The 27,625-nt window shown below is 44.4% G+C and overlaps 1 protein-coding gene across 2 annotated transcripts in view; it reads left to right on the top strand.

Moving 5' to 3' along the window:
* The window catches only part of TOM1L2 (target of myb1 like 2 membrane trafficking protein), a 55,469-nt gene that overhangs the window by 16,300 nt on the left and 11,544 nt on the right, over nt 1-27,625 (top strand). Inside the window, exons 2-13 of one of the 2 annotated variants that reach the window (XM_054270590.1) lie at nt 2,568-2,652; nt 3,561-3,639; nt 5,234-5,383; nt 9,532-9,666; nt 10,599-10,757; nt 11,442-11,558; nt 14,172-14,305; nt 16,832-16,880; nt 17,925-18,048; nt 18,867-18,984; nt 21,250-21,325; nt 24,398-24,463. In XM_054270590.1, the coding sequence (XP_054126565.1) occupies nt 2,568-2,652; nt 3,561-3,639; nt 5,234-5,383; nt 9,532-9,666; nt 10,599-10,757; nt 11,442-11,558; nt 14,172-14,305; nt 16,832-16,880; nt 17,925-18,048; nt 18,867-18,984; nt 21,250-21,325; nt 24,398-24,463 (1,292 nt within the window). The remainder of the gene's footprint in view (nt 1-2,567; nt 2,653-3,560; nt 3,640-5,233; nt 5,384-9,531; nt 9,667-10,598; nt 10,758-11,441; nt 11,559-14,171; nt 14,306-16,831; nt 16,881-17,924; nt 18,049-18,866; nt 18,985-21,249; nt 21,326-24,397; nt 24,464-27,625) is intronic. The other variant, XM_054270591.1, reaches the window with a different exon arrangement.

Genomic DNA, 27,625 nt, shown 5'->3' with positions numbered 1-27,625 from the left:
ATTAGCTTCTGACTCTTACTCGAATTAAAAATTACCCAAGGGGAAAAGAACTATTTCTCAAGAAGGCAACTGTTATGTCTTAAACCCACACAGTCTCAGCTGTCTATGCAGAAATGCAAAAATAAAAAGGTAGTAACCAAGTTTTTTGGGAGAAAGTGGATTTTGTTTTTCTTGGAGTATCTCAAAAAGGGAATACGACCAAGGTTATCAAGGACCACAGATGAACATTCTGGTGCCAACCTCTGTACGGTGCTGCAGCAGCATCTCTTCACTCTGCTATCTTTAAAATATCATTTCTTTTACCTATGGAGTGATGCCATATCCACATTTTGTCAAAATAAACCTTAACTCCATGGGTTTTACAAGACCAGTGAGTGAATTGGATGCCAGCACAACTTTGTGCAGGATCAGCATTTCCCAAAATCATATATAAAAAGTGATTATAGCAGACCAGAGAGACTGAACATTGCTAAGTTGCTGCCTGATGCCAAATACTGTCAAGAACACACACATTTCTTAATATAGTTTAAGATTAAGGAAACAAATGATGTGCCCAGCTTAGGGAATACTCTCTATTTAAGGCACAATCTCTTATTTTGGATCATTTGGCTTGTAAATCCTTTGCAGCTCTGGGGATCACCTTCTCTAGCAGATCAGATGTAGTGATGTTTTTTATTTTTATCTCTGAATGTTAAGGGGTTTTTTCTAATGTTGAATAAAATGTTTTCTTAACTGATAAGGATTATATGGAGGTGAAGGCAGATCACATTCTGTAGCAGTAAAACCTTATGTATGCTGTAAGGGCACAAAGCAACCAACAGAAGTGATTCTTACAAATAGCTTTGCACAAAGATAAATTCCTGTATCCTAGAAAACATTAAACAGCTCTGCCTGCACTGTAAATGCAGTAAATTAAAAATACTCAGTAAACTGTCCAGTATTTATTGGACATTATGGAAGCTGTGCATCTCTCAAGCATGAAGAATTTTCATTGACCAAAGTGAATTTTACCATGAGGTGGTGATGGCTGAAAAGGATCCAGCTGGGAGATTTTCAGCCTCAATTCCCTCCCCAATGAGACACTGCAGTGCTGCTTCTCAGAATGAGAAGTGAGGTCTGTAACAAATATTTTCCTGTTCCATAATCTCCTTTTCCATGGTGTCCTCTCCCTTCTGTTCAGCTCTCCCTTCTGAGGTTTTGCATAGCTGTCTGGTTTGTTTCAGACTTCTGTAATTGCTGTCCTTGGTGGAGCTGCTTTAACCATGATTTTGGTGTAGACAAGTCACTGAAATTTGAATCACTCAGGCACAGTTTTTCCTCTAAACAATGTCCCATAATTATGGCCTGTGGGCATCTGTATCCTCAGTCACAGTGATGAAAATATTAATAGGAAGAAACACTGTTGGTAAACAAGGAGATGTGTGAAGTCCTTGGAGCCTGGTCTTTCCAAACAAAATCTGCTCTGTCCTGGGGTACAGATTGGGGTTACATGGAGACAGAAGGAGAATTGGAAAAGATGTGGTTTTGTTTCTGCTTTGAAATGTTTAAAAGTGGGTTTGCTTACCCTCTTTGCCTTCCAGCATTGAATGCCAGGGATCTGTAGGAAAACCCAGAGTAATTTAGAGAAGGTCATGCCTGGCTCAAAGGTCCCCTTTTTAGATCTTTCTACTGACAGGCTTTTATGTTCAACTTGACATCACTGCTGAGTGTGGGTAGCAGATAGGATTTGTATACTGCAAGTGAGGAGTGTGAAAAATTCTAGGGATGTTCCAGGCACTGCTAGACAGAACTATATTGATTTAGGAGGAAATCCCAAGGAGGAAATAGTTCTTGTCAACTGATTACTACAAGTTATGGTTATGCTACTTCTGCAGACACCTATAAATTAAACTGCCAGCAGTTGGCATCTGCCACTGTCACAGTGCTATAGGTCATCCTGCCCTGGGAATTGAGTGATGCCAGAGTGACCGAACCTGCTACAAAAATAGTGAGGGAAGATCTGGGGGGAAGGCAGAGATTGGGAGGTGTGTACAGAGCCCCAGCATGGAGAGGAACATAGCATGGGACAGATGTCATGATATCATGACCTGAACTGTTATGTGCTAAATGCTTTCACATGCTGGTGGGTCTTTTCATGTTGAAATTCCTTGAATTCTGTCTCCAGGTTGGTATTTTTCCTCCCTCAATTCATGTGGAGGTATCTGCTGAAACAGGGAGGAGGTCATGCTGGTTTGGGGGGATATTTTCCTAGCTCATAACTTGCCAGCAATGCAGCATCTGAAGAGTTTAAATTGGAATTAGCTGACATTTTCCTACTCTCCCAGGAATTTAGGAGTCTTTGAAGAACAGCCCATCTATGTGGGCTGGAGGGATAATTGATTCTGTCTGGAAACCTCTATGCTGATCCCTAAAACCAGGATGGAAGGATTGACATTGTTTACTGTCAGCAGGGATTTGTTTTTTTCTGTCTGTTGCTGAATAGTTTCAGCTCAGAGTAACTGAAGATGGATTGAGGTATAGACCTAATCAGGAAGATGTGAAAAGATTTATTTTTCTTTACTTTACAGAAAAGGCCACAGATGGCTCTTTGCAGAGTGAAGACTGGACACTTAACATGGAGATCTGTGACATTATCAACGAGACAGAAGAAGGGTATGTGCCATTTCAGCAGACTTGGAAAGGTCCCTGAACACAATCTTCCTCTGGTTGTGCTCAGCATGTGAGGAGGTGCAGTGAGGCTGGGGACAGATGCTCATGGTTTGAATGCAGTTTGCTTGGTTTTCCTGCTCCTTAGACCTCTCCTGCTCCCAGAAAATACTGTATGATGGAGGATACCTGTAGGATTCAGGATGAGAGGAAATGGCCTCAAGTTGTGCCAGGAGAGCAACTTATTCAGATGATGTATTAAAAAAAATTTCTTCACTGAAAGGGCGATCAGGCTGCCCAGGGAAGGGGTGGAACCACCATTCCTGGAAGCATTCAAAAAACACATGGATGTGGCATTTTGGGATGTAGGATAGTGGTGGGCTTAGTGCTGAGTTGATGGTTGGACTCAATGATCTAAGAGGGCCTTTCCAACCCAAATGATTCCATGATATTTTCTATGGTCAGTCTCTGCTTGGGAGGGCTGGCATGAAAAGCTTTTTGGAGAGGGTGCCACTTTTGTTTTTCAGTAGGTGTATCTCATTGCAATGCTTTTCATTTCAGCTATTTGTGTAGACAGCTTTTCTGACACACCTCCAGCACCAGAAAGCTTTGCTGTTTGCAGTCTGCAGAACTGATCACTGCTCTTATTCCCTGGGCTTGTCAGGGTGGCTGTCAGTCTTCCCTGCCAAATCAACAGCCTGAATTTTTGGAGACTTGGGGCATTCCTCCAGTCTTGATTTCTTGTCTCCTCACATATTTCTCCATAACCCTGCTTTGGTTGTAGTCAGATGATCTGAAATTAACCCACATTCTTATGTCCAGCTGGAAATGGCAAAGGATTCATTTTCCCACCGTTTATGGGATGTGAAAAGCCTGTCTGAGCTGTCTGTTAAAATGGTGTGTTTCTCCTTCAGGCCCAAGGATGCCATTCGAGCGCTGAAGAAGAGGCTGAATGGAAACAAAAATTACAGAGAGGTCATGCTGGCGCTGACGGTGAGTGGGGGCAGGCTGGAATGCTTCAAAGGGCAGAACCCTTTTGTCATTTTCCTCTTCCTGGCACTCTCTTGAATGTACACACTATTTCCTTTAACAGCCACTGCTCTGCCCTTTTCTTCTCTCCAACTGCCTCCTCACTTCCTTGGGGAGAGCTGCTGGAAGCTTTGCATAGTGGTTTTCCAACTCAATTGATTTCTGCTTCTTTTCGTGGCTCTTATTCATCCCAAGTACTGACTGAGGAGAGTTAAAGTGGCTCAAATGGGTCTGTTACTCTTTGAGGTTTTCCTTTCTACTCTCATTTCCCTGTGTCCAACCATTCCTCCACCCCAAGGCAGCAGCTGTGGACGTATCTGCAAGTAAGGATGATGAACTTGCCATATTTTCAGCTTCATAAGTAGCTGATGCACAATTTCCCTTGTGAATGAATCTCTGTAGGAGACAATGCATTAATTTATGCTGATCTAATTTCACTCAATAAAGTGTAAATTATATTCTGTGCATTCAGACAGCACTGCTAAGGTGTGGGATAATTTAGCAGTGACCTTTCCTGCTGATGGCTTTAGCTGGAGCTTTCCTGGGTAGTGCAGCCCTCCTGAGTGGGGTGCTGGGCTGGCTCTGGCAGTAGCTAGATCGAGTTATCCTGCTGTGGGGAGGTGATCTGCATGATTCTTTCACAGAGCTCTTGTTGCATCTCCCTGACGAGGCGTGACCGTACTTTCTGTCTTCTTGCCATTTCCTATCCTGGATTGTCATTTTGACAGATTACCAAAGTCCAAACCATGAGATTATCCATTGTGCAGGAAAGAGCAAAATCCATCAGGAATGAGCCCGTGTCATCATGGCTGATGAAAGTGGCTGAAGGAGGAGAGTAATTACAGATTCCTGGGTACAGAGCCGCAGTGGTTATTAGGCATGGCTGTAAGGAGAAGTGACGCGTTGGATTTATCTCCATGCTAATCATGTTCTTCAGAGAGAAATCAACAGCTGTTCTTCCATGGCAGTTGAATGGCAAGTGGAAGGTGCCTCCAGCTAGGTTGCAGGGGGAAAATGTGTCAAAGTATAACCTGTCAGAGCATTCACAGGGGAGTGTTTTAAATGAGTGAAGATCATTCACCTGAATTCCCAGCTCTAAAACATGGCTTATAGCTCGGAGCAACTGGGTCCAGCTGTGTTCCAGGCACATAGAAAATGGTGGAGTGGCACAGCACGATAATATCTCACTGTGACAGGATGTCCTCTGTCTTACCTGCTCCTGATGTGCTGCTGTGTACTTGGCTGTTCAGCTGCACTGGCTGGAAAGTCCTGCTTTGAAGACAAAGAAACTGTCTATTTCTTTACCTTGAAAACAGGAAAGATGGATCACAAAAATGCCCAATATGTTAACAGTGGGTGAGGTACAGCTGAATGTGTGTGTAGAGGAGTTTTTTGGCAAAACTGGGGAAGAAGAGAAGTAGTAAGAGTATAAGTGTAATCTCCCCTCTATCTGCTCGCCCTCCCATCAAAAAATCTAAAGTAAATTAAAAAATCAGGTGCTGTGTGTGTGATCAAGCTTTGTTCCAACAATGAATGTTGGGTTTCTTTGTGTGCGTAGGTGTTGGAGACCTGTGTGAAGAACTGTGGCCATCGCTTCCATGTCTTGGTGGCAAACCGTGACTTCATCGATGGAGTTCTGGTGAAAATCATCTCACCCAAGAACAACCCCCCCACTATAGTACAGGATAAAGTCCTAGCACTGATTCAGGTACACAGCTTGTCTCTGCTTCCATATGTTGCTGCCTGAAATAAGGACTGTCTGCTTCGATGCCACGCATCACTAAACATGCTGTCATCGTTAAAAATATGGCAGGTTTTTTATATATAAACTCAAACAATATATCCAGATTGGTGGGGAAAAGCAGACATGTACACACATAGATATTTTATCCAGGGAGGGCTGTCTGGAGTCTAGTTAGAGAGGTACCATGCTAAAACAGGAGGATTTCATAAAAGGTAAATAGATGCTTTTGCAATTTAACAGTCATATCTAGAAGCTGGAGACTTGCCTCGGTGATGAGCTTGTCATCTGAGACCAGGAGATTTCAGAGGATTGTGCTTTTGGTGGCAGCTGCAGAACACTTGCCTTTCTGTGGCTGTTTCCCTGACCGGAAAATGGAGCTGTTTCCCTCCATTTGAAAGCATTCTGCATTCCTTTCAAAGATGCTTATAGAAAAGTAAATGACCATATAGGAATTAAAATGGTTTTGGTGTCTTTTCTGTGGTTATTGTGCAGTAAAAGCACACTGTCAGATCCTTGCCTGCAGTGGGAAGTTCAGCCACGGGCCTGTCTGCCACTTCTCCTTCTGTGCAGCACAACAATAAACAGCCGTGTTAATTCCACAAACCATTAGCCACACATGAGGAAACACTGGTGCCTGCCTGGAGGAAATCTGACAATTATAGGAAGCTTTATCACTAAGCTTCCACAGGCTACTGCATACACCAGAGACTAAAAGACACTGCGTATTTAAAATGATATAAACCTGCTGCAGTGTTCCTTGTGGGGAGGTATTTACAAATGCACAGCATCATTTGCCAGATATACTTCTGATTTTTATGGCAAAGCATGCACTTGGATTTCTGCTGCTTTATTTCTTATTTGGATACAGGGATAGGACATCCTTAGAGCATGACAATGTAAATAAGTGATTTTCAAACAGGAAATAGGTAGGATAGTGGAATTAATGGGCATTGAGTTGGGGTCTGTGGGGTCCCTTTATTTCTGGTGTATGATTTTGTGGCTTTTCAAAAAAATAGCACAAAATTAATGAAATTATTAAAAGCAATTCTTGTGCATCTGACTGAGCCCTCAGGTTTCTCCCTCCCTTGGTGGGAGAGTGGATGCATGCAGTGACCAGGAGATGAGGTTGAAAACTGTCTCATAAAGACAAACTGGGTGTGTTTCCATGTTATTTTAGGGGTTGGTTTTGCTGGGCTCTGGGTTTAAATGGATTCCCAGTGGTGAATGCAGCTAAGATGGGAGTGTTTGTAACATAATCAGAAAGCCACAGTCATTGCCTCAGTGTATTAAACAGAGCTTTATCTGAGGAGACTTAGTGCAGTAGAGCTAAAAGCCTCACTCTGGGTACTAAATGCCTTTTGATATAAAAAGCCTGCAAATGATGAAGGTTGCCTGTGGGTGGGTTCTGTATGTGTCTCTTTAGCTGGAGGTGGCAGGGGACTTTGTTTTCCAGATTGCCTAAGAAGTTTGGAAGAGTGATGGCAGCCACTCATCCCAGGTGCCCTATGGACACACCCCCCCAAAATACCCCATGACAGCTTCACTCAGCTCAGGCTGTGCTCTGGGGTTGGAGTTAACCCTGTCCCAGAGGGCTGATCTCAGCTTTGCCCCACCAACATTGTATTTATCCCTTTCTATATCCGTTTTTTTTTTTTTTTTTTTTTAATTGGGGAATTAATAAGAACAGAAATGAGAGGATTAATAGCCCAGACTGGGAAGCATGGAAGAGGATTGTACAAACAGCACACTTCTTCAGGCACACAGCTGGGAAATTCATGGGCTTTTCCATAAAAAGGGGAGATAAAGCTGCCATCCAGTTTCTTATCTAGAGACTTGTTTTGAGATGTTGAGCATCTTGTGTCTCTTTCTCAACCTGAAAATTAGCATATGTTACACAGTGCTTATCCCTCCTTCCTCACCCTGCTAGGAGGCCTTGGAAATATTCCTTGTGTGTCTCTGGTAAGAGCTGGCCTGTCACCCAGTGTCCAAACACTGGCATGGTCCCCTATTTAGGGGGCTGATTTACAATGGTATTTAAATGACCTGTTTGGGCACGCTGAGGTTCCAAGGGGGATTTATCCTGAAGTATCTACATTTGATAGTCTGGCCCAAAGTTTTAGAAGCTCTGAATTCCATCTCCCCTCTGTCCTACACGTGTTTGGACAATGGGCAGGTCTCCTAAGCTCTAGTGTATCTCCTTATCCATAAAGCAGAGCTGATATTGCAGCTGCCTGGTTGGGTTGTAAGCTGTCTAGGACAGGGATTGTCTTACAATGTGTGTAGACAGCACTTAGGACAATGGTGCCTGTCCTGCTTGTGACCTCTGAGACACACTAGTGTAGATAATGCTCCCAGCTCAGGTGAAGAAGAATACAAATGGAAGTGTCTCCTTTCTCCAGGAAGAGAATTGCAGGAGAGAGAATATTTTTAAAAGGTGGAGTGCAGATGAAATGAGATCATTTTGCAAAATCCACAGGAAGCCAGTGAAAGAGGGGATGCATTAGTGTTTCCTCGTGGACAAATAAGCTTCACTAAAATCTGGGGACAGAATGCAGCATATTTTTGCCTCCAACCTTCCTTTGAGTGATGATTATTAAATAGAACATCCCTTGCCTAACACTTTTCACTTTTGCTTGCAAATAGAGTTGAAGTGCTGAACACCATTATGTAGAAGCATCATTCAGGTGGCTTCTGATGTAAATTGAAAAGGCAGTGAAATGGCAAAGGTGGAGTTACTTGTGCAGTCAAAACCTCCATCAGAATTGGGAATGTTTTGGAAGGTCAGTTCCAAGGAAACAATGGCTGTGTGCTGTCAGAGCTGTTTTCTCTGGCTCAAGCAGGGCTGTTTGGACTTGCACTGCATCAGAGCAGTTGATGCAGTTAATTTACTCTTAACAAAGCTGAGAAGCAAACCCAGGATTGTCTGCTTGCACCTGATAATGGATTGTCTCCTGGGCACGGATGGTAGGAAATGCTCTCTTAGAATTGAACAGGATAGGAATGCAAGTTAAAAATTAATATTATTTTTTATCTTACTTTTCTATCTTGGATTTCTGTCCTCTCAAATATAAAAAATGGCTCAAAGAGCTTTTAAAGTAAAAATAGTCAAAGAACTAGTGTAAAAGTGATGACTAAATGAGTTAAGTTCTTAGCCCACGTGCGTCTCGCAGTAGTTCAGGATCCCCCCTGCTCCACACATGTGGGGGTTTGTGGAATGCTTCATTTTTTAATTGAGTCATAATATTTCAGTTTTTCCTTCCTCTACCTTTTTAATATTTGGTTCATTTCCAGCACAAGTGAAAGGGGTTGAGGCTTTTAGCATACTGTGCTCCCAGCAGCTTCGTGAGTGCAGGAGGCTGGCTAGCCAAGAGAGGCACTTAGTACTCCCACTGAAGGAAAAGCTCAAATGTGAATTGAAGTCTTTTTAGACACCAGAGAATTCATGCAGGAGAGATATTATGAATGTTCTGGCTGTGGGAATTTCTCTCTTTTAAACTCATCCTTTGTGCCACACTGGGGTGTCTGGAGTGTTGGATATGCTCTGTCAGAGCCCAGGCATCGTTAGTTCTGCTGCTCAGGGGACTGTCTCTTTCACAGGACAAGAACCTCAGAAAGGACCTTTTTTAAAATTTAAGTCTGGTCCAAATAAAACACTGAAGATTACTTGATGGCTGTGTTTTTCCTTTGGCAACAAATGAGGATGTTTCACAAAGTGAATGGAGATTACTTGTGATTGTACAGCTTTGTGAATTTTGGTTAGATTTGTTGATTTTTTCACACAGACCTTTTCTGGTACAATATGCCAGAAAAGATCAGCATCAATCACTGCTGAGGAGAGGAGATGGGAAGAGACTTTCATGTATGTTCACAGATTTTGATGATGTCAGGGGCTACTCACAGCTGCTCTGCACTGGGTTCCTGTCTGTTTTATATCTGAATAAAATGCATGGGTGACTGTCTTAATATTTGCAGGACCTTTTAGACCAGGTCTGATGATTCCAGTTTTCCTTTGAAGCTGAAATCTATGAAAGCTTTTCCAGTCAGTATCTGAGGTCAGGGTGGGGCTGGAGCTTCATTTGGAAGGTTTATGGATAATCCCTCGTGTTTTCCAGGCTTGGGCTGATGCCTTCCGAAGTAGCCCCGATTTAACTGGGGTAGTGCATATTTATGAAGAACTCAAGAGGAAAGGCATCGAGTTCCCCATGGCAGATCTTGATGCTCTGTCTCCAATACACACACCACAGAGGGTAAGCTGCACCCTTGCAATTCCAAGGGTGTTTTCCCAGGATGTCTAAGTAGTTGGATAACTACTTGTTTTTCCCCTCCCATTTCTCTGAATTTGGCTCATTTTCTCACTCCTGGAAGGACATTTTAATAGTGAAAGGGCATGTAAGAGGGGCATAATACAGACTGATAAGCTATCTCTTCCCTTGAGTCAATCATCAGTCTGAGAAGTTGTAAAATGTTACATTTAATCTTGTACCATAAAACCACCAAACAAATGCAACTAATTTGTTCAAAGAGAGCTCAGCAGGATTTATAATTTGAGATTTACTTCTTTTGCTCAAAAGTGTGGCTGCTTCTGTTGGTGATAACCCTGAGCCAAGGTCTGCCTGTCTATTAGGGGTGTACAGAGTCTGAATCTCTCTGATCCCACAGTAATGTGAGAACTTTACACCTCTGGAAAGTTAGGTCTGGAAAGTCGACAGAACTGCTGCTTGGAAGTAACTTAATGATCACAGGTGTTCTGATTATTCACTCTGAAAACAGAAGTTAATGAATCTTTGAAGCAGCAAATGCAAGTGATCAAGGACTGAGAGATTACAATTCATGTGTCAAGGTTAATTAAATTCAGTATCTACGTATCACATCATTTTTTGGAAGCCTGAAACTTAATTCCTAGTTTAAAAGAATTTATAATTATTTCTCTTTGGCACTTGTTTTTATTTTGCTTCTCACTTTTCTTATAAAACTAAATGGACTTAAATGCTTGTGGATTGGGTCAAAAGAGATGGGCATGGAAGATTTTTGGAGCTGCCAGTCTTTTCCAGTAGCTGCACTGACCTTTCCCACAATGTGCAATTATGTTCTATATTTGAGCCTGTTTGGCCTGAGGTTGCTGACAAAGCAAGTGCTGTCCCAGCTCAGCTTTTGAACTCCTGTCTTTCTGATGTGGCAGAGTGTTCCTGAAGTTGATCCTGCAGCAAATATGCACAATTCCCAGTCTCAGCAAAGGATGAGCAGCAGTTCTTACTCCTCGTCCTCTCCAACGGCCTATTCTGCTCCTCAGGCCCCAGCCCTGAACGTGACTGGTCCCATCACTGCTAACTCTGAACAGGTATTGGCATGTTGATTCTTTTGAGTGGGACTCTTTCAGCAAATCAAATTAGAAACTAATTTGCAGAGGAACTTTCATTTTAACCCTTTGGACTTTGTCTCCTAGGTCTGGCTGTACTTAGTAACCATTCTTCCTGTTATACTGTAAAATCTGGGCTGGACAATGCATGTGTCTCTGTGGCCTGGTAATGGCAGCACAATCTGCTGTTCCAGCCCTCTCAGCAGTATTTTAGCAGTTATTCCCATTAGCCCCTCTCCTTTCAAGGCACAAAATGTCTTGCAGATGCAGGAAGTCAAGCCCTTGCAAATGCCCTAATAGAGGATTTTCTTTTCTCCCTGCAAAATTATAACTTCAGAGACAAATATTCTACTTAAAATATGTACATCTTTCCCCACACTGGAATGAGGCACCACAGCCAAGGTCTGGCTTTAGGTACTGTTTGCAATTACTTCCCTTCCATACAGACTCAGCACATCTGGGTTTGTGATGATAATTCTTCTCTTTTTCTCTTCCTTTTCTCCTGGGTAAACTTTTTATCTCTTTTGGTTTTTCCCTGCTAAAATGTCTGGAGCCTGAGATATCAAGTCAGACAGAACCAGAGATATCTCAAAGTCAGTTCTTGAAAATGAACTGCTTCAACTAAAAGATTGTGCAGTGTTTTGCTGTCTTGTTACCCCAATTTAGATTGCCCGGCTGCGCAGTGAGCTGGATATTGTTCGTGGCAATACAAAAGTGATGTCTGAAATGCTGACAGAAATGGTACCTGGACAAGAGGATTCCTCAGACCTTGAGTTACTCCAGGTAAGTTCCTAGAAAATATGATTCTGATCCTTTCTGTGCTTGTGTTTCTCTGGGGTGTGTTTTGTTGTGCTCACTTCACAGCCCATGCTTGCATTCATAATGGATCTGGGCTGTGCCTGACCCTGGCAAGTGCCATCATTTGATTTTCTTCATTTGTTAGAGCTTCCAGAGACAAGGATTTCCTGACTTCCCTTGAAACTTGTTCCAGTGCTTTCCTCTTTGTGTAGCTAGAAATTTTTCCCAATGTTGAATATCAGGTCTCCTTTACCACTAAGAAACTTAGAATTGCCACAGGTTCTGTAAGCCCTGAGCATTCCTGCTTCTTTTATATCCCTCATCACCACTTGTACAGTGTCAAAACATTCCCAGTCACCATGCAGGAAAAAACACTCTGTGTTTCCATCTGGACCAAAGAATGCTAAAGATCTGTGGGTTCTCTGCCACTTGAAATCTTATCTATGAACTGATTGTCTTTCCAGAAGATGTGTTTTCCTGAAGGTGTGGTGTCTTAAGGCAGGTGCTCAAGTGAGGTGCTGTGGTGTCCAGAGGGCTAGACTGGGTAATCAGGAGTGATTTCTCTGCAATCCAGTGCAGCACTGTGCATCTCAAGAAGGAAAACAGTATAAATTGAGCTCATGCCTCAGGTTTGACACCTATTTCCCAAGGCTGGTGGTCATGGGGTGGCCTTTGGGCTGAGGAAAGTCACAGAGTCCCACAGATGAGGAGCACTGCAATCTGACATTCCAGCTGCTGCCCTTAAGGTGGGATTTGCCTTCCCACACATTCAGAAATATCCTTCTGTTCTGATCCTCCAGCAGGGAGGATGGGCTCCCACAGCAGTCCATTCGGAGGAAGGCAGGGAATTGCTCTCTGTGATACATCAGAGTTTGAAATCCATCCAAAACCTGGTCTCTCCCATGCAGTGGCATTGTGTGTTTGTCTCAGAGCCACCATGGCAGCTGATGAGAGGCTCTGCAATAAAGAGCCTTTCAGTTACTGCCCATTTGGGTCGAGCTGCTCAAAACAAAAGCAGCTTCCAGGAAACCATGACAGGCCGAAATCGAACAGTTTGCTTACACTGAGAAACAACCACCAGCATCTTGACAGTGTAACCTTAGAGCACAGCTTTAAGGTGAAAGAACTTGATCATAAAATGGAGTGACAGCAGTGATTCTTTACTCCAGCTGGTTCCCTTCTGTGACTGATGCAGCCTAAATCTGAATCACAGAGCTGGGGAGAGCCCATTTTTGATCACAAAGGCTGGTTAGCCTTTTGAGAGCTCTGAGCTGGGTACTGCATGCAAGGACTCCTTGCTTTGAGGTTTATATAGCCCTCCTCCTTAAATGATTCCTGACATTTTCTCCAACCATCAAATGTAAACAGCCTGTGAGAGAGCCAGCTCTGAGCAGAATAGATAGGTACTGTCAGCCCTCTCGGAAAGGCAGCAAACAAACCTCTGAAATGTCACAATCTGCTTCCAAAGTGATGGGATCAAAACTGACATTGGAGAACACATTCCTCAAGCTGTTAAGGCAGCTGGATTGCACTAGGTGAAATTTATCCAGAGCTTAGGATGTCAGACCATGCAAGGAAAACAAACACATTTTTGCTTTCATCCTGAAGGTTGTGTACCAACAAGTCATCCTTGTTTAGTGCTGAATTTTTGCTGTGAAGTGGAGCTGGGAGGAGTGGAAGATGACAGAGGGACATGCTTTTGCTGGAATGTGTCAGTGCTTATTGAAGTAAAACCGTTGGCCTGATCAGAGGCACCCTGCCATACGTCATGTTTCTTCTTGCTGCTCTCCTCAGCAGACCAGTTTGACCTTTGGTCTTGAGGCCTTTCAGGACTACAGAATTCTGCTAAGTATTTGGTGATGGAGGAGATGTCCTGGAAGCGTGAGAAGTCCTGGTCTAGGCAAACTGAAATCTAGATTTCTTGATGACAGGCTTTTAAAATAAATGCCCTCCCTCTGCATTCCTTAAAATGTTCTTCTGAAACTCCCCATTGCCTTTGTGCAGTCTCTTGTCAGTGCACTTGCTCAGTGGAAGGGAACATTTCTGTGTGTCTCAGTGCTGGAGGGTGTGTGAAACACTCACCTTTTCATGCTCCTGCTCCTTGATTTGTCCTTACCCTCATGTTCTCTGAAGCTGGTAAGTTCTCATCCTAGCACACACTTAGTATTTGTGGTAGCCCTGATGAGCCTTTTTTCCCCCCACATGTTCCATCTTACACATCATTTAGTTTTTAAGGATGATACTGCCAGAAAGAGCAGATTGAATTTTCCTTGAAAGCTCTCTTCTGGGAAGGTGTTGTATTAACATGTTTTATTCTTAAAACAGATGACTAAAATACAGATATTTATTTTCTGAAGTACTCAGAGTTAAAGAAGAATCAGGAAGTTGAATTGTGAATAGGCTCTCAAGGTTTTATGCCAGCATCTCTTGAAGGGCGTTTGATTAGATGTGCTTTTGGGTGACATTTAATCATGCAAAGATAAACTTGTCTTAGTGTTTCTCAGTTGGGGGATATATTTGGCTGTGAACAGAGCTCAACTAAATCTACTTATTGCTTGTTGCTTATCAGACTGTGTGTGCACAATGCATTCCTCCTAGGAGCTGAACCGAACCTGCAGAGCCATGCAGCAGAGAATTGTGGAGCTTATCTCGCGAGTGTCCAATGAAGAAGTCACAGAGGAGCTGCTGCACGTGAATGATGATTTAAATAACGTCTTCCTCCGATATGAGAGGTGGGGCATCTCTCCCAGCAACCATTTACATTCATTCAGGGTTTTCACATAAGAATAAAATAGGTCAGTTGGTGAAATTGGGCCTTCTGGGCCAAGGGTCTAACATGACACAGAGAACCAAACCACAGGAACCATTTACACAGTGTTTTTATGGCCTTTTATGGTAACATTCCTGTTTCAGTTGATTCTTTTAATACTGTGATTTTTTTTTTTTTTTTGTGCTATGCATAGAATTTTTGTAGGGCATATCCATAAAATGCAAGGCAACCTTGTGAAAACGCTCGAGTCTGCGAGTCCCTGTTGTGCAGGGCTGTACAGGTGTAGAGACCTGGGACCAAAAATAGCACAGCCACAGTCACTAGTTCCCCTGCTAGCCCAGGCTCTGCACAAATCTCTGTGCTGCTTCCTTGCTTAGGGAGGCTCCCATGAGCTCTCTCTGCCCTCTGATCTCTGAGCTCTTCAGTCCCAGTGCTGGTGCAAGGGGAGCTGCCTGAGGTGGGTGAGAGCATTGAGCATGCAAAGGGTTTGTTTTAAAGCAACACTAAAAATCTTGAAAAACAAAAAAAGCCTGTCTGTGCACAGCTAATGTTTCGAAGAGCTGCTGTGCAGGAATCATCCCCAGGGACAGGACTTGGGGCACAGGACTTTCGACATGTCAGACAAAGGCGCTGTCAGGCACATCTGCTGCAGGAGGTGACACGTGATGCTGCAGTCTTGGGAAAGTTTAATCTTCCCCTTAATGACAGGCCTGGGGAGTGAGGCACCAAAGAGTACCCTTTGTTCCTTGCTCTTAGCACAGGGCTTTGTTTCTCAAGCCTTTAAAAATAAATTAGACTCTAGATCTGTGAATATGTGCTGTCACGGCAAAGGCTGCAAAGACGACTCGGTGCCCTCGATTTTGCCTTTGATTTCGTCGTTCAGAGGAGATGGGGCAAACTTTGAAACAAACGCTGGCTTTTTGTGTGAAATGGTGTGTGTTTCATGCACAAGCAGGGTTCTACAAGTGGCAGAGTGTAACTATCACTGAGGTTTAGTCTGGTCACCCTTAATATTTTTTCTATTTCCCCCCCATCTGCGACTTTGCTGACTGTGGCTGATGTGTTTGCAGTCATTATTCATGAAAAGGGAGCTGAGTGATGTTAGCAAGCCATTTGTGGTGGAATAGCTGCACTGGTCTGAGCATTCAATAAATTCCAGTTCCTCCTCTGCTATTCCAAAAGCTCCCCATCCATCATGCTGATTTCTAGCACAGGGACCAAGCTCTGTTAGTGACTCAAGCAGGAGCTCTGGCCTTTGCTGTGAAGCCTTGGGATGTAAATGAACAGAATCCTTTTGGTGAGAAATGAGGTGGGAGGTGTCTTAGGTTTCCAGCAAAGGGAGTTGGATTTCCAGTAATAGCAAACACCCACAGTTTCCTAAAATTGAAATTTGGGCCTGAATTTGGTTTTGCTGCCTTTTAAGTCTGTATTTTCCTCTGTTACATTAAGAAAACATTTTAGTTTGCGTGACATTCCCTGTTGTATTTTGTCCATCTGGGAGAAAACCCGTAGGACTATATGAATATTATGGGCTTTTTGCTGGAAAGAGAAACTGCTTCTGAAACTACTTTGAAAAATTCAAGCCTCCAAGAAATCATGGTGCTTTTCCTCGGTGAGGAATGAGATCAGTCTGGCCTCAGACAGGCCATGGGAGCAGGCAGTTCCCCTGCTGTTTTGAGTTCATAGAATCACAGAATGGTTTGGGTTGGAAGGGACCTTAAAACTCATCTAATCCCACCCCCTGCCATAGGTGAGGACACTTTCCACTAGACCAGGTTGCTCAAAGCTCCATCCAGCCTGGCCTTGAAGACTTTCATAAAAGCTGGGTTTAGGTTTGTGGCCCCAGATGTACAGAGTAAAGAAGAGAGCAGAGCTTGACTAACCCGACATCTTCTCCTTAGAAGTACAAAGGTTTTATCCAACATCATTACTTTTCCTTGTTGGAAAGTACCAACCTATTTGAGCATAGGCTGTGACCATCTTAGAGTTGTCTCAGGATGTTTTAAGCAGTGAATCTGCTGCCCATTGTCCCTCGTGCCACACACACATGGCTCCTCATTTACATTATTGCAGCAAGAGGGAGCTGGTAAGTGGGAGTGAGCCGAGCTGCAGTGCTTGGCTTGTTGAGCTGTGAGCATCAATCTTGCTGCAGTTCCTCCTGTCCCTTGGCTCACACAACAGTCTGTCACAAAGCACTTAATGATTAAACCCCCCCCCCCAAACCAAAAGACAAATCCTGCAGTGTTTTTCAAGCATGTTTGTGCTGCAAGATCAGATTAGTCAACTTAAAATCCACCTTTGCCAAGAGTGCAACTTCTCAGCAATCCTCCCTTTGTCTTGGCTTGGAGTTAAAGCTTTCAGGCTTCCCTTTGGAGCCAGAGAAAACTAAGTTCAGTGGCAAGGATGTCATGGCTTGGTTATAAACTCATGTTTTTTATTATTAATGGTGGCTTTGATAATCTGTGTTGTGGTTTTTTTCCCTGAACAGATTTGAACGATACAGATCGGGACGCTCAACACAGAACGCCAGCAATGGAGTAAGTACTCACTCCTTTGATTCTCTCACACCAGCTGTGGTACTATCAGTAGTACCAAACCTCACTCCTTTGATTCTCTCATACCAGCTGTGGTACTATCAGTAGTATCACACCTCACTGCTTTGATTCTCTCATACCAGCTGTGGTACTATCAGTAGTATCACACCTCACTGCTTTGATTCTCTAATACCAGCTGTGGTACTATCAGTAGTATCACACCTCACTGCTTTGATTCTCTCATACCAGCTGTGGTACTATCAGTAGTATCACACCTTCTACCTGCCCAGCCCTGTGTCCTGCCTGTACTGGCCAATGGTAGATGCCAGGAAAATTAAGAATGTGGCAAATCCCAAGGGACAACTTTTAGCTCAGGAAGTCACTTCACAGTAAAACATCTCTGTGTTTACAATCCTTGATGGATTTTCATTCCTCTATTAACTTTTTTGATTGCTTTTGAGTCTGTGTGGACTTTAGGAGTTCACAATGTCCTTAAGCAGTAAGATCCACAGTTTCACTATACATTTTTGCATATTTATTTTGCATTTATATATAACAAATATTTTGTTTACATTTGATCAAGTCACTTAATGATTTTTGTTTGCTTCACCTAATTTTTCTTCACTGTGTCTTACAATACCACTGTTCAGGTTAATTTTCTTCCTGCCATTCATAATTTTAAGAACCACTCTTATCTCCTATTTAAGCAGCCCTTTTCCAGGCTGAAGAGTTCTAATTATTCTTTAAATGAAAATTCTTTTGTAGTTGTTTTATAGTGTTCAAGGTCTGAGTTCATGATGAATCTGTACTTCTATTATGTTTTCTCCTCTGCATTCATAACTATTTCCTCTGTTTACTGTGCTTTACCACTTCTGCATTGTGATGCAAACTTCAGCAAAGACTCTGTATTGACACTTGAGTCACAACAAAGAAGTTTTGTTTCTGAAAACAGTTTATACCTAATGTGGACAAGTGTGGTGTTTAATGTTGTACTGCAAGAAGAAATTTCTGGCATTTGTAACTTCTGTGTTTCTTGTGTCCTGACAGGTACTGAATGAGGTGACAGAAGATAATTTAATAGATTTGGGTCCTGGCTCTCCAGCTGTGGTGAGCCCAATGGTTGGGAACTCAGCACCTCCATCTTCACTTTCTTCACAGCTTGCAGGGCTTGGTGAGTGCCTGATCTAGAACAAGCTCTCCTCTACCTATTCATGTTGCCATGTGGCCTCCAAAAGGTTTGGGTATTTTGCTCGCAGGGGGATTAGAAGGCATTCCCACTCTCTTGCACTGTGGCAATCTGCAATTAAGAACCAGCCTGGCACAGAGGGAGGGATTTATTAAGCAGAGGGAAGACTGATGGAGAGGGTGCAGGTGGTTGTTCATGGCAGAACTTGTACTACTACTTCTATTTCTGCTTAGTTATAGTTCTCTGGGAAATCAACCTGGTGATGTTCTTGATTCCCCTTCTACAAATAGTATTTGAAACCTTTGGGTGAAAGATTTTATGAAACTCTTGGGTGGTTTGCATTAAATCAAACCAAAGATTGTGTGGTTGGATCACTGGGTTTGACTGAAGGTTCTCCACCTCTTTCAGCACTGCACCAATACCATATCCCTTTGTTTGAAAGTGTTCACAGTCAGAAACTGAGAGGAACATTGTGGAGAAAACTACTGTCCATGCCCAAAATCTTGGACTGTGTTAGTGACCACTAAATGTCTCAGGATATTGGCAGCAGGTTCACACCAATTCCCAAATGCTGGCTTCTTGATGAGGAGCATTTATGCAGTGCTGCTTCCAGGATGAATTAGATAATCTCTACATTTTTCTTTTAAGAACACCTGATTAGCATCCTCCAGCCTTTCCTGAACAAAACTGTCCTCAGTGCTGCAGCTGTTAATGATGATGTTTGCCACCATAACAATAATAATAACCATAACAATATGGTTTGTTTTTTCACTGGTTCACTATTTTTTCTCCTCTGGTTGCAGACTTGGGCACAAACAGTGTCAGTGGCACACTCAGCTCCCTCCAGCACAGTAATCCTCGTGATGACTTTGACATGTTTGCACAGACAAGAGGCAGCTCTTTGGCTGACCAGAGAAAGAAGTAAGTTGGAGTTTGTCTTCAGCACTGAGTCATGGCACTGCTGTTTTCTAAGGGCATAAGTATGAAACTTCTTGACTTCAGACTGAAAAAGTAATTTTGGTGTATGTTTTTGTGCTTTTAATCCAATCCCTATCCTTTTGGTTGTTATTAATATGAGCAAGTGGAGAAGTTCTTGCTGCTGGACAGAGCAGACTGGCTGGGTGCTGACTGTCTTAGTTAATGAGCTCACTGGAAACTTGGAAGTGTGCTTGCCTTTACTTCTGCCTTCTCCTAAGGCTTGTCATCCGATCCACCCATGTTTGAGATACAGGAGCAGAAGGGTCCTTCACCTGAAGGTCATGGATGTGCTTTGGTGGCTGAATTACTGTCATCAAAGGCTTGGAAACAGAATTACCATCCAGTTAACTCTCCTTTTGGCCCCAGTCAGACTCTCACAGGCTGTCAAGGCAGTGTAGCTTGCCTGGCTTCATGCTACCCCTAATTTGTTTATATGCATAGGGCTTGCATCTCTAGAGCTGCAAATCTGACACTTTCAAGGACATTTAACAGGTCAAATTATTTTAATGTAAAATAAATCTATGCACTTATTAAGAAATCCTTTGATCCCTGTCAAGTGATCTTCAATAAAAGACACACTCAGGTATTTTTCTTCCATATATTATTTCTTGCCTCCTGGCTTCAGACATTAGAGGAAGCAGTCAGAACATCATCAATATTTTGTCTCAAGCTAAGAAATGCTGTTAAATAGTTTATCAAAAATTCAGAAAACTTGAGCCTACAAATTTATTGGGCTCTTTTATTTGCAGTTATCAATATAGCTATTGGTACTGCCTCAGCCATGGTATCAGAAGAAATTCTGTCATATAGAGGGATAAACCACCACAGGAGATTTTGGGCTGAGAGCCTTAATGTACAGTTAGAAAGGAGAGGCATTGCAGGAGAGATCTAATCAAGGTCCCTCTGTCTCTTGTGCTAAATGAAGCACAAAACTACTCTTCCCACCCGTACCTAATGGAACAAGGAGCACAGATCATCCGTGATTTCACAAGGGAGGATTGCTCTGCCTTCCCTGGATTGTGCACTGTATAAACAGAGCATCAGGGAGGAGGAGAGGCATGAGTGTGACTTGCTGTGGTGTGTAGGTGACAGCTCTGGGTGTGAGAGCTCTGGGTGCTGTCACAGCTTGGGAGAAGGCAGCAGGAGGAGGAGAGAGGGCTCCCCCTGCTCAGCAGCCCCTCCCAGGAGCAGATTTCTGGGCACGTGTTTGTGTCTGCTGCAGCTCATGGTTCACCACTGTGCTCAGGGAGATGCTGCTGCTGCTGCCTCTGTCACCTGACTGCTGCATGTCCCTTTTGCATTGCAATTTAAGAAGCTTTTAACAGCTCTGTAAATAGTGCATTTCTTTGTCTGCTTCACTGCAGTTGCTTCATTTCATCTCTCTTTGAGTCTCGCTCTGCCTCCCCCCGATGCACACGGCAAGGTCAGGCTCCAGATGTCATCTCCAAGTCTTTGTTAAACATAATCTGCAATCAGGCCTCTTTTCACAGTCCCCCACTTGCTCCTGGACATTCTTAGGGTGCCTCGTGACCTGTTTGCCTGCCTTTCATAATGCTGATCTTACTCTCTTTGCTTCAAGGTGCTTTCCAAAACTGATGGGTGGCCTTTGTACAGAGCAAGCTCCTCTCCTTGGGGTACACACAGTATTCTTGGGGTGCACACAGTACCCTCCAAGTCTTGTTAAGAAAAAGAATTTGCTTTCTGGTTTCCAGGGGAGTAAATCAGGGTATCCAGGGTATTATTCTCCTATGAGGAAAGGCTGGGAGAATTGGGATTGTTCAGCCTGGAAAAGAGAAGGAATTGGGGTGACCTAATTCAAATACCTGAAGGGAGCCTACCAGAAAGATGAGCAGAGACTATTTACAAGGGTCTGGAGTGACAGGACAAAGGGGAATGGCTTCAACCTAAGAGCGTTTGAAGGGCTAAATTGAATATAGGGAAGAAATTCTTCCTTGTGAGGGTGTTGAAGCACTGACACAGGTTGCCCAGAGAAGCTGTGGCTTCCTTATCCCTGGAAGTGTCCAAGGCCAGATTGGACAGAGCTTGGAGCAACCTGGGATGGTGGAAGGTGTCCCTGCCCATGGCAGGGGTGGAATGAGAGGATGTTTTAACATCCCTTCCAACCCAGGCCTTCCTTTGATTCCATGACTGCTGATGGGTGACTGCTGGAGTTTCTTGCTAGTTCTGTGGTTTGTTCTTCTCTTCCAGCGTGACATACGAGGACCCACAGGCTGTCAAAGGACTGGCATCTGCCCTGGATGTCCGGAAACAGAACACAGGAGGGGTAGGTCACAGCTCTGAGTTTTGTTATCCACGTGGAATCCAAGCTGGAGGTGGATGCTTTGACTGAGCTTCTCATTCTGTATTCCAGCAACGTGGTAGTAATGGCTATTTTGAATTGATATCTGGGAGCAAGTACTGTCTCAGTAATGATCTCTAAAGGGATGCTGCACTTCTGTCTAAAAGACTTGAGAATCATAGTGGGTAAATTCTCCTGTGTCCTTGCAGCCTGTCTGTGGAGTCCAGCTCTTTGCCTGGAATCACTGCCGAGGAGAATTAAGTGGGGAATATCCTGTGAACACTGATGTGCCTTGGCTTGGTTTGGTTTTGCTTATGAAAGTCTTAATCTCCTAGACTTTGCTTCAAGTGCATGGATACACAAGTTACAGGGAGAGAAATGATGCAGACTTTTAATGCTTCACATTCCTTGCCATAACTGCCCTTGCTTGCAGCCTGTTCTGTCTGCCCAGGGCAGGCTCTTGCTCTCTTGTGTGGGCAGAAGAGCCCCATGTGCTGTCACCTCACAGCAGCTGACACTTCAAACACGGGTGAGAGAGCTTGGGCATCTTTGTCTGCATCCCTCGCTGAAGGCAGAAGTGAAGGAGCTTTCAGATCATCCCCCGACCCCCTTCCACCACCCTGCTTTTAAAAACTCTGCTGCTCTTTTGTACACAGCTGTGTGGGAGGTTTTAGAGGACAGAGCCAGAGCCTTTTCCAGTCCAATTTTGGGCTGTGATGACCACTAGGGAGCACGGCAGAGCCAGCATAGCACGGGAGAGCCAATGCAGTGTGCACATGCCTCTCACCATGGGAGATTTGCCTCCCCATGCCTTGGCTGATCCCACCCTGGTTCTTTCATGAAGTGGGAGTGCTCTGGGCAGCTGGCATGCCTGGCAGCTTGTGCTCCAAGCCAGGGGGAATTTGTGTTGGGAGCCAGCTGGGGTCAGATCACAGCTGCCTGCCTGCCCAGGCCATCATTCAGTGGGAGCAGGGCCTCAGCTCTCACAGAGCATCCCCCACCCCACAAACCTGCCTGCTTCTTCCTGTCCCTGTCCTCCTGCAGGAAGGGGAATTTATAACCAGGTCAGCCCCATGACTAGCTGGAGCTCAGCCCCACAAAATCTCATGGCAGCAGTACTGAGGGAAAAGGGGGAGCCTGAGGAGGCAGGGGCAGAAATATTGTTTCACAGGAATTCCTGAATCCAGCGTGACATCCCAAGCCTCCAGGATCACTGAGCTGTTATTGGCAGGACCTGGGGAAGGATTTGAGATCCTGCTCTTTGTTCCTGGCTAACCAAATGCAAGGGCCTTGCATTTATCTGGTCAAGAGGGCTGTATCCCCCAGTGGCCTCAGGGTCATGTCTTTATTTATTAACACTTCCCTTCCCAGCCAGTTCTGCTTTAGGCACCAGCACAACATGTCATTCACACCAGCAGAGCTGCTGCTCTGCCCCAAGTGCTGTCAGTTCAAAGGGCTGTGGCTAAGCTCATCTGAGGGTCAAAGTTTTTTGGGGTAAATGCCTTTTGGGTTGTGGAACTTGGGGCTATGAGATGTCGAGACTTTCAGCCTCTTTTCAAAGGTCCTGGAGACTGTAACGTGTAATCAGAAGAGCTTGTTTTGAAATGCAGTTGCTCTGGAATTGGTAAACACTTTTTCTCAACTGTTGTGAGGCTTGTGGGTGTCTCTTCTTAAAGGAAATAAAAATTAAACTCTCCTAAAGTTACCAGCCCCAGCATGTGGAGCAAAAAACTGGCAGTGCTCAGTAAACGAAAAGCCAGGCTTTAATTTGGGTAGAGCTAATTTAAGAACAGCTCTGGGGAGGAGCCAAAAGCTTTGCAACACATTCTTCACACACGTCTCGTTCCAGCACAGTTGTCCAGTGGCAGAATTCAGCACATCCGACGTTTCTAATGCAGTCATTCTCAGAATGGTCTGCAGAGACAGGGCTGATCACGTGGCATTAGCTGTCTTTTAATGTGATTTAGCAGCTGGAAACAAGATGAGCTAAAAATACACTGTTTTTTTAATATTGCTTTTCCATGTTGGGAATTGCTTTTGTTGCCACTGAGTTGTTGCATGATCACAACCGGGAGGAGAGGTGTCCAAGAAACAATTCTCTGCTGTTACACAGAGAGTAGATGAAATTGGAATGATTTCCCCTTATTTTTTTTTTTCCCTTCATAAAATGAGACATAAAAGATTGCAGCTGATTCTCCATTACCTGTGTTAATGGGGACAGGGAGGTGTCTGGGTGGATGTACATAACACACCAATGGCTCTCTGCTGAGCTCACCCAGTGCCGGGCTGGAGCCACTGCACTCTGCTGAGCCTAGGCAAGCCCCTCCAGAGCTGGAGATGACTCTGCATCCCCTGGCTCGGGGAGGAGGTGCTGAAGGACACAAAACCATCTCAGAGTGCTGCTGGTGCTGTGCCATGCAGTCTGCAGCCTGCTCAGGGGAGCTGGATGCATCAGCAGTCCTTTCACCTCTGTGCTTTTCAAGAGGGGCAGTTTGAAAGGCTGCCAGGACACTGCAGCAAACTGCCCTGACTTCCCTCCACTCAACACCATTGCAGAGGTGCTGTGCTGTCTGTGTGGGGCACAGCCTGTCTGCTGAGGTCAAGGACATGAGCAGGGGGTGCTGCAACCCACGGCCTCATAAACAAGGGGGACTCCACAGACTGTCACACAAGAGTTTCCAGGGCAGTCTCACTGCCTGCAGGAGCTTGTACAGCCTCACTTTTCCTTCTTCTAAGAAGATGACAAACATCAGCCTCACTACTAGCCAGTGATTGGTTTATTTTATATTATTTTTTTTATTTTTAAGGACATCATGGAGGGAGTGCTAAAACGCTGTGAGCTGTCTGTAGGAAGTGCAGAATTCTGGGTGAGCTCTGTCCCCTTATGGACAGAGCTGACAGGCAGAGGGGGACACAGCTGCTGCCAGAAGCTACTGTAGGCAACTCTGTGTGTTTTTGTTTGTGTCTGTGTATGTGAAGTTTTTAACTGTTTTATTACTTTATCACGGGTTGTTGCTGTGGTTTCTCTCTTTATGGACCTTTCTGTTCTCAACACAGAGGAGAGGTAAAGGTGGGAACTCAGACATGGAGCCCATAGACAAGTGGCTAATTACACAAGGAATGGTGAGGACTTCACCAGTGAATTCCTCCTGCCCACCCCAGTCCCTGACCTAGAATAACCATCCTCCATTCACCTCTCGTCCTGCCCTGTTGAACCGCTTCAAATCGGACAGTACAAGGAGTTTATTTCCCACCTGCATCATTACCTGGGGCAAAGGGAAACATTTGCACCAATTTCTGGTTTATACAGCACAAAGACCTGTAAATAACTGAATCATTTGTAGGATCCCACATCACCTTCAGAAGAGGCCTGGGGATCCAATTGGTTCCTTCTACTGTCTTGATTTATTTATGCAGTATCCACTTTTCGAAGGATAAACACAAGTCTCATGGATCTTATTCATAAAGAGGACACTTGCTATCTGTCTGTAAAGCAGCTTTTTCTGGTAGTGCTTAGCTTCATGGTCTGGAATAAACGTAGGGAAGTTGTAGGTTTATATTGAATTGAATTAAGTAATGTAGGGATCATTCTTTATGCAAGGAAGAGAATGGGAGAACTGCTGCCCAGATTGGCATCTTCAACCCCACTGGCATTAGGAATCAGACTCCAAAAGGTACAATAGTGTTTCTGGCTTTAAGGATTTAGTTCCTATGTCTGGTGATGCCAGTGCCTTGATAAAATCAGGCTTCTGAAGATCACTGAACCTGTGCACATTCTGACCTTGTTTGAAGTTGTCCTTCATCAATGTGCTTGCAGAGAGAAGTTCAAAGCTTGCTTTAGGTGCAGAAGCCAGAGGAAAGGAAAAATACCCTCAGCTATGCCTTAAAGCCAAGTTCTAAGACCATTTTTTTTGGACCATGTAATCCATCATTTTAAGTGTTTGAGATTAGTACCAATAATGTGACCTAACTGTAGACAATCCTCCTGAGACAGTCCTGGCTGCAGCTGAGTTCAGAGAAGTGCAGGGAGAATTCCCTTTGTTCTGGGGTGTGCTGGCAGGGCAGCATGTGGGGCTGGGCACCAGGAACAGGAATGTCTCACTCCAGGGAGAGCCCTGAATGCCCCAGACTAAGCTGCCCAGTGCTTAAAAAAGAGAAACATCCCAGAAAGCTTAAAGTTTAGAAAATCCAGAGTGTGCAGTATCTACACTGTGAAACACTTGCATTTATTCTTCTGGATTTAGGGCTAATCCAGATTATTTATCAGGGCCAGTTTGGAAGTTTGGCAGAATTTAGCACAGCTGGTGCACACACAGTGATGGGACAGGTGCTGTCTCTGCCTGCCCAAAAGCAGCTCCATGCCTGCTCACACTGGTGGATAAACCCACTGTGGGTACCTGTCCCTGGGAGCCAGAGTGTCACTTTGGTGCTGTCAGGCACCCAGAGCTCACAAGGTGAGGGTGAAAAGCTGTAAAATGAGCAGCAGGATCAGCTGTGCCTCTGATGCTGTTGGCTGTGGCTCACAGAGGCTCTCGCTGTTCGGTGGCTCTGTTGCAGCCAGGGGTGTGCTGTGCCACTGTGAGATGTTCATCCATAATGAATAATCCAGTGATTGAGTTAGTTCTTCTTCTTTGCCTTTCCACTGTTTACAAGAGCTGGGGAGCATGAAATCAGCACCCCTGCTGTTCACACCACTCACACCACTGCTTTATTAAAAAAGCAAACAGCATATTCCTTCATTGGCTTGTGGTTATTCAGTCTGGAAAAAGGATACTGCAGCATTCATGGAGGCATATGGATCTGGGGAGGGAAGGGGCCTGGCTGTCAACCAGTCACTGCTCTTACAAACCTGCCACCTTGTTTGTATGCTAAACACAAGAGAGAAATACCTCAAATAAAACTAAACTAATCATTAACTCCGTTTCTCTCTTAACTGGCTGTAGTTCTTAACAGTGTTTATTAATATGACCTGTAGCATTTACAATGCCAGTGGATAACTAGAATGCCAGGTATGAACTTGTTGTGCCCACTCTGTGGGTACATTTGTGCTTTGGTGAGGAAAGGGGTGAGCTGACACTGCTGTTCCCTGAGCCTGCACAACACTGAGACCACTCAAAAGGAATTCTCCACCTGCCAGAGTGGTTCTCACATCCCTCACAAGCTGACATTGTTCTCTACAAGCTGTGACACATTTCATCTTTGGGCTGAGTCCTTCCCACTCCATTTCTCTGCATCCCAGTTCACCACACACCTTTGCAGTCTCAGTGAATTTGGCAGTGTTGTTCTTGTTTCCAGTTAACCTGTGGCTCAGTTCTGCCATCAAGATGATGCCGGAACCATGGAGACAGACACAAGCCACACTTTTATCCATCTCAGCTCTACCTACAAAACTAAAATAGACAACATTATATTGGCAGAAAATGTTTCTGGTTTTTATATGGCTGAGGGATGGGAGGTGAGCTGTTCTGTGGCAGATCTGGGTTTTGCAGGTCTCACACAGGGGTCCCTGTCAGCAGCAATCAGGCACAGACTTTACCACAGAGCCACATTTAGGTGGTCTCAGTTCCCTTCTCATGGGATTGGACAGAGATTTGCATTAATATATTCCTTTCTTAGAATAATCTCTCAACCCACTCACATACCAAATGGGTTATTTGTTATGAAAGTGAGAAGTAGGTGTTGCTTAAGCCACACCATGTTAGGACATTAATTGGGACAGTGGCAGGGGAAGGATGAAACTGAACCAGAATTCACAGAAAGTGATAGGAGCACCACTCAGCATTCTGTCTTGACTGGCAGCAGCATGCCTGGCTAGAGAGGAGAGCCCTCTTTGTAGGGAAGATAGGTGAGTAAAGATTAAATGAAACCTCTGTTAATTAGTAACCAAGTGGGATGCCGCTATGTGCCTTCAAGAGAGAGATAGGATCTGAGATGTGGAAATGACTTGGGTAACAGGAGACTGTTGAATGACATCATCTTCTTGGAGACTGAGTGCTTGAATTGTGGATAAGCCCAAAACCAGGCACGTGGAGGTCTCATTTCTCCCATGTGGTGGGACCCCTCTTGCTGTTGAAGGCAAGCAGGAGCTTCCAAACACCACAGGGGTCTCCGTGGTGTTTGCAGAGCTCTGTGCAAGGACAGCCCAAGCCCTGGTGGCAGTGGCAGTGGTGGTGGCACTGCCTGGACACGGCTGTCACATGCAGATGGGCTGTTGTTGTACAGCTGTCAGAGCCAGGGCACAGCCTGGGGACACACTGCAGCTCAGCTCTGCCCTGCAATGTGCAG

The sequence above is a fragment of the Melozone crissalis genome, unplaced genomic scaffold (genome assembly GCF_028551555.1).
Source record: "Melozone crissalis strain CALT ecotype California unplaced genomic scaffold, PUWL_Pcris_2 ptg000012l_1, whole genome shotgun sequence".
Lineage (NCBI taxonomy): Eukaryota > Metazoa > Chordata > Aves > Passeriformes > Passerellidae > Melozone > Melozone crissalis.
The sequence above is the reverse complement of the archived record's forward strand: the minus strand, read 5'-3'. Positions and strand labels throughout refer to the sequence as shown.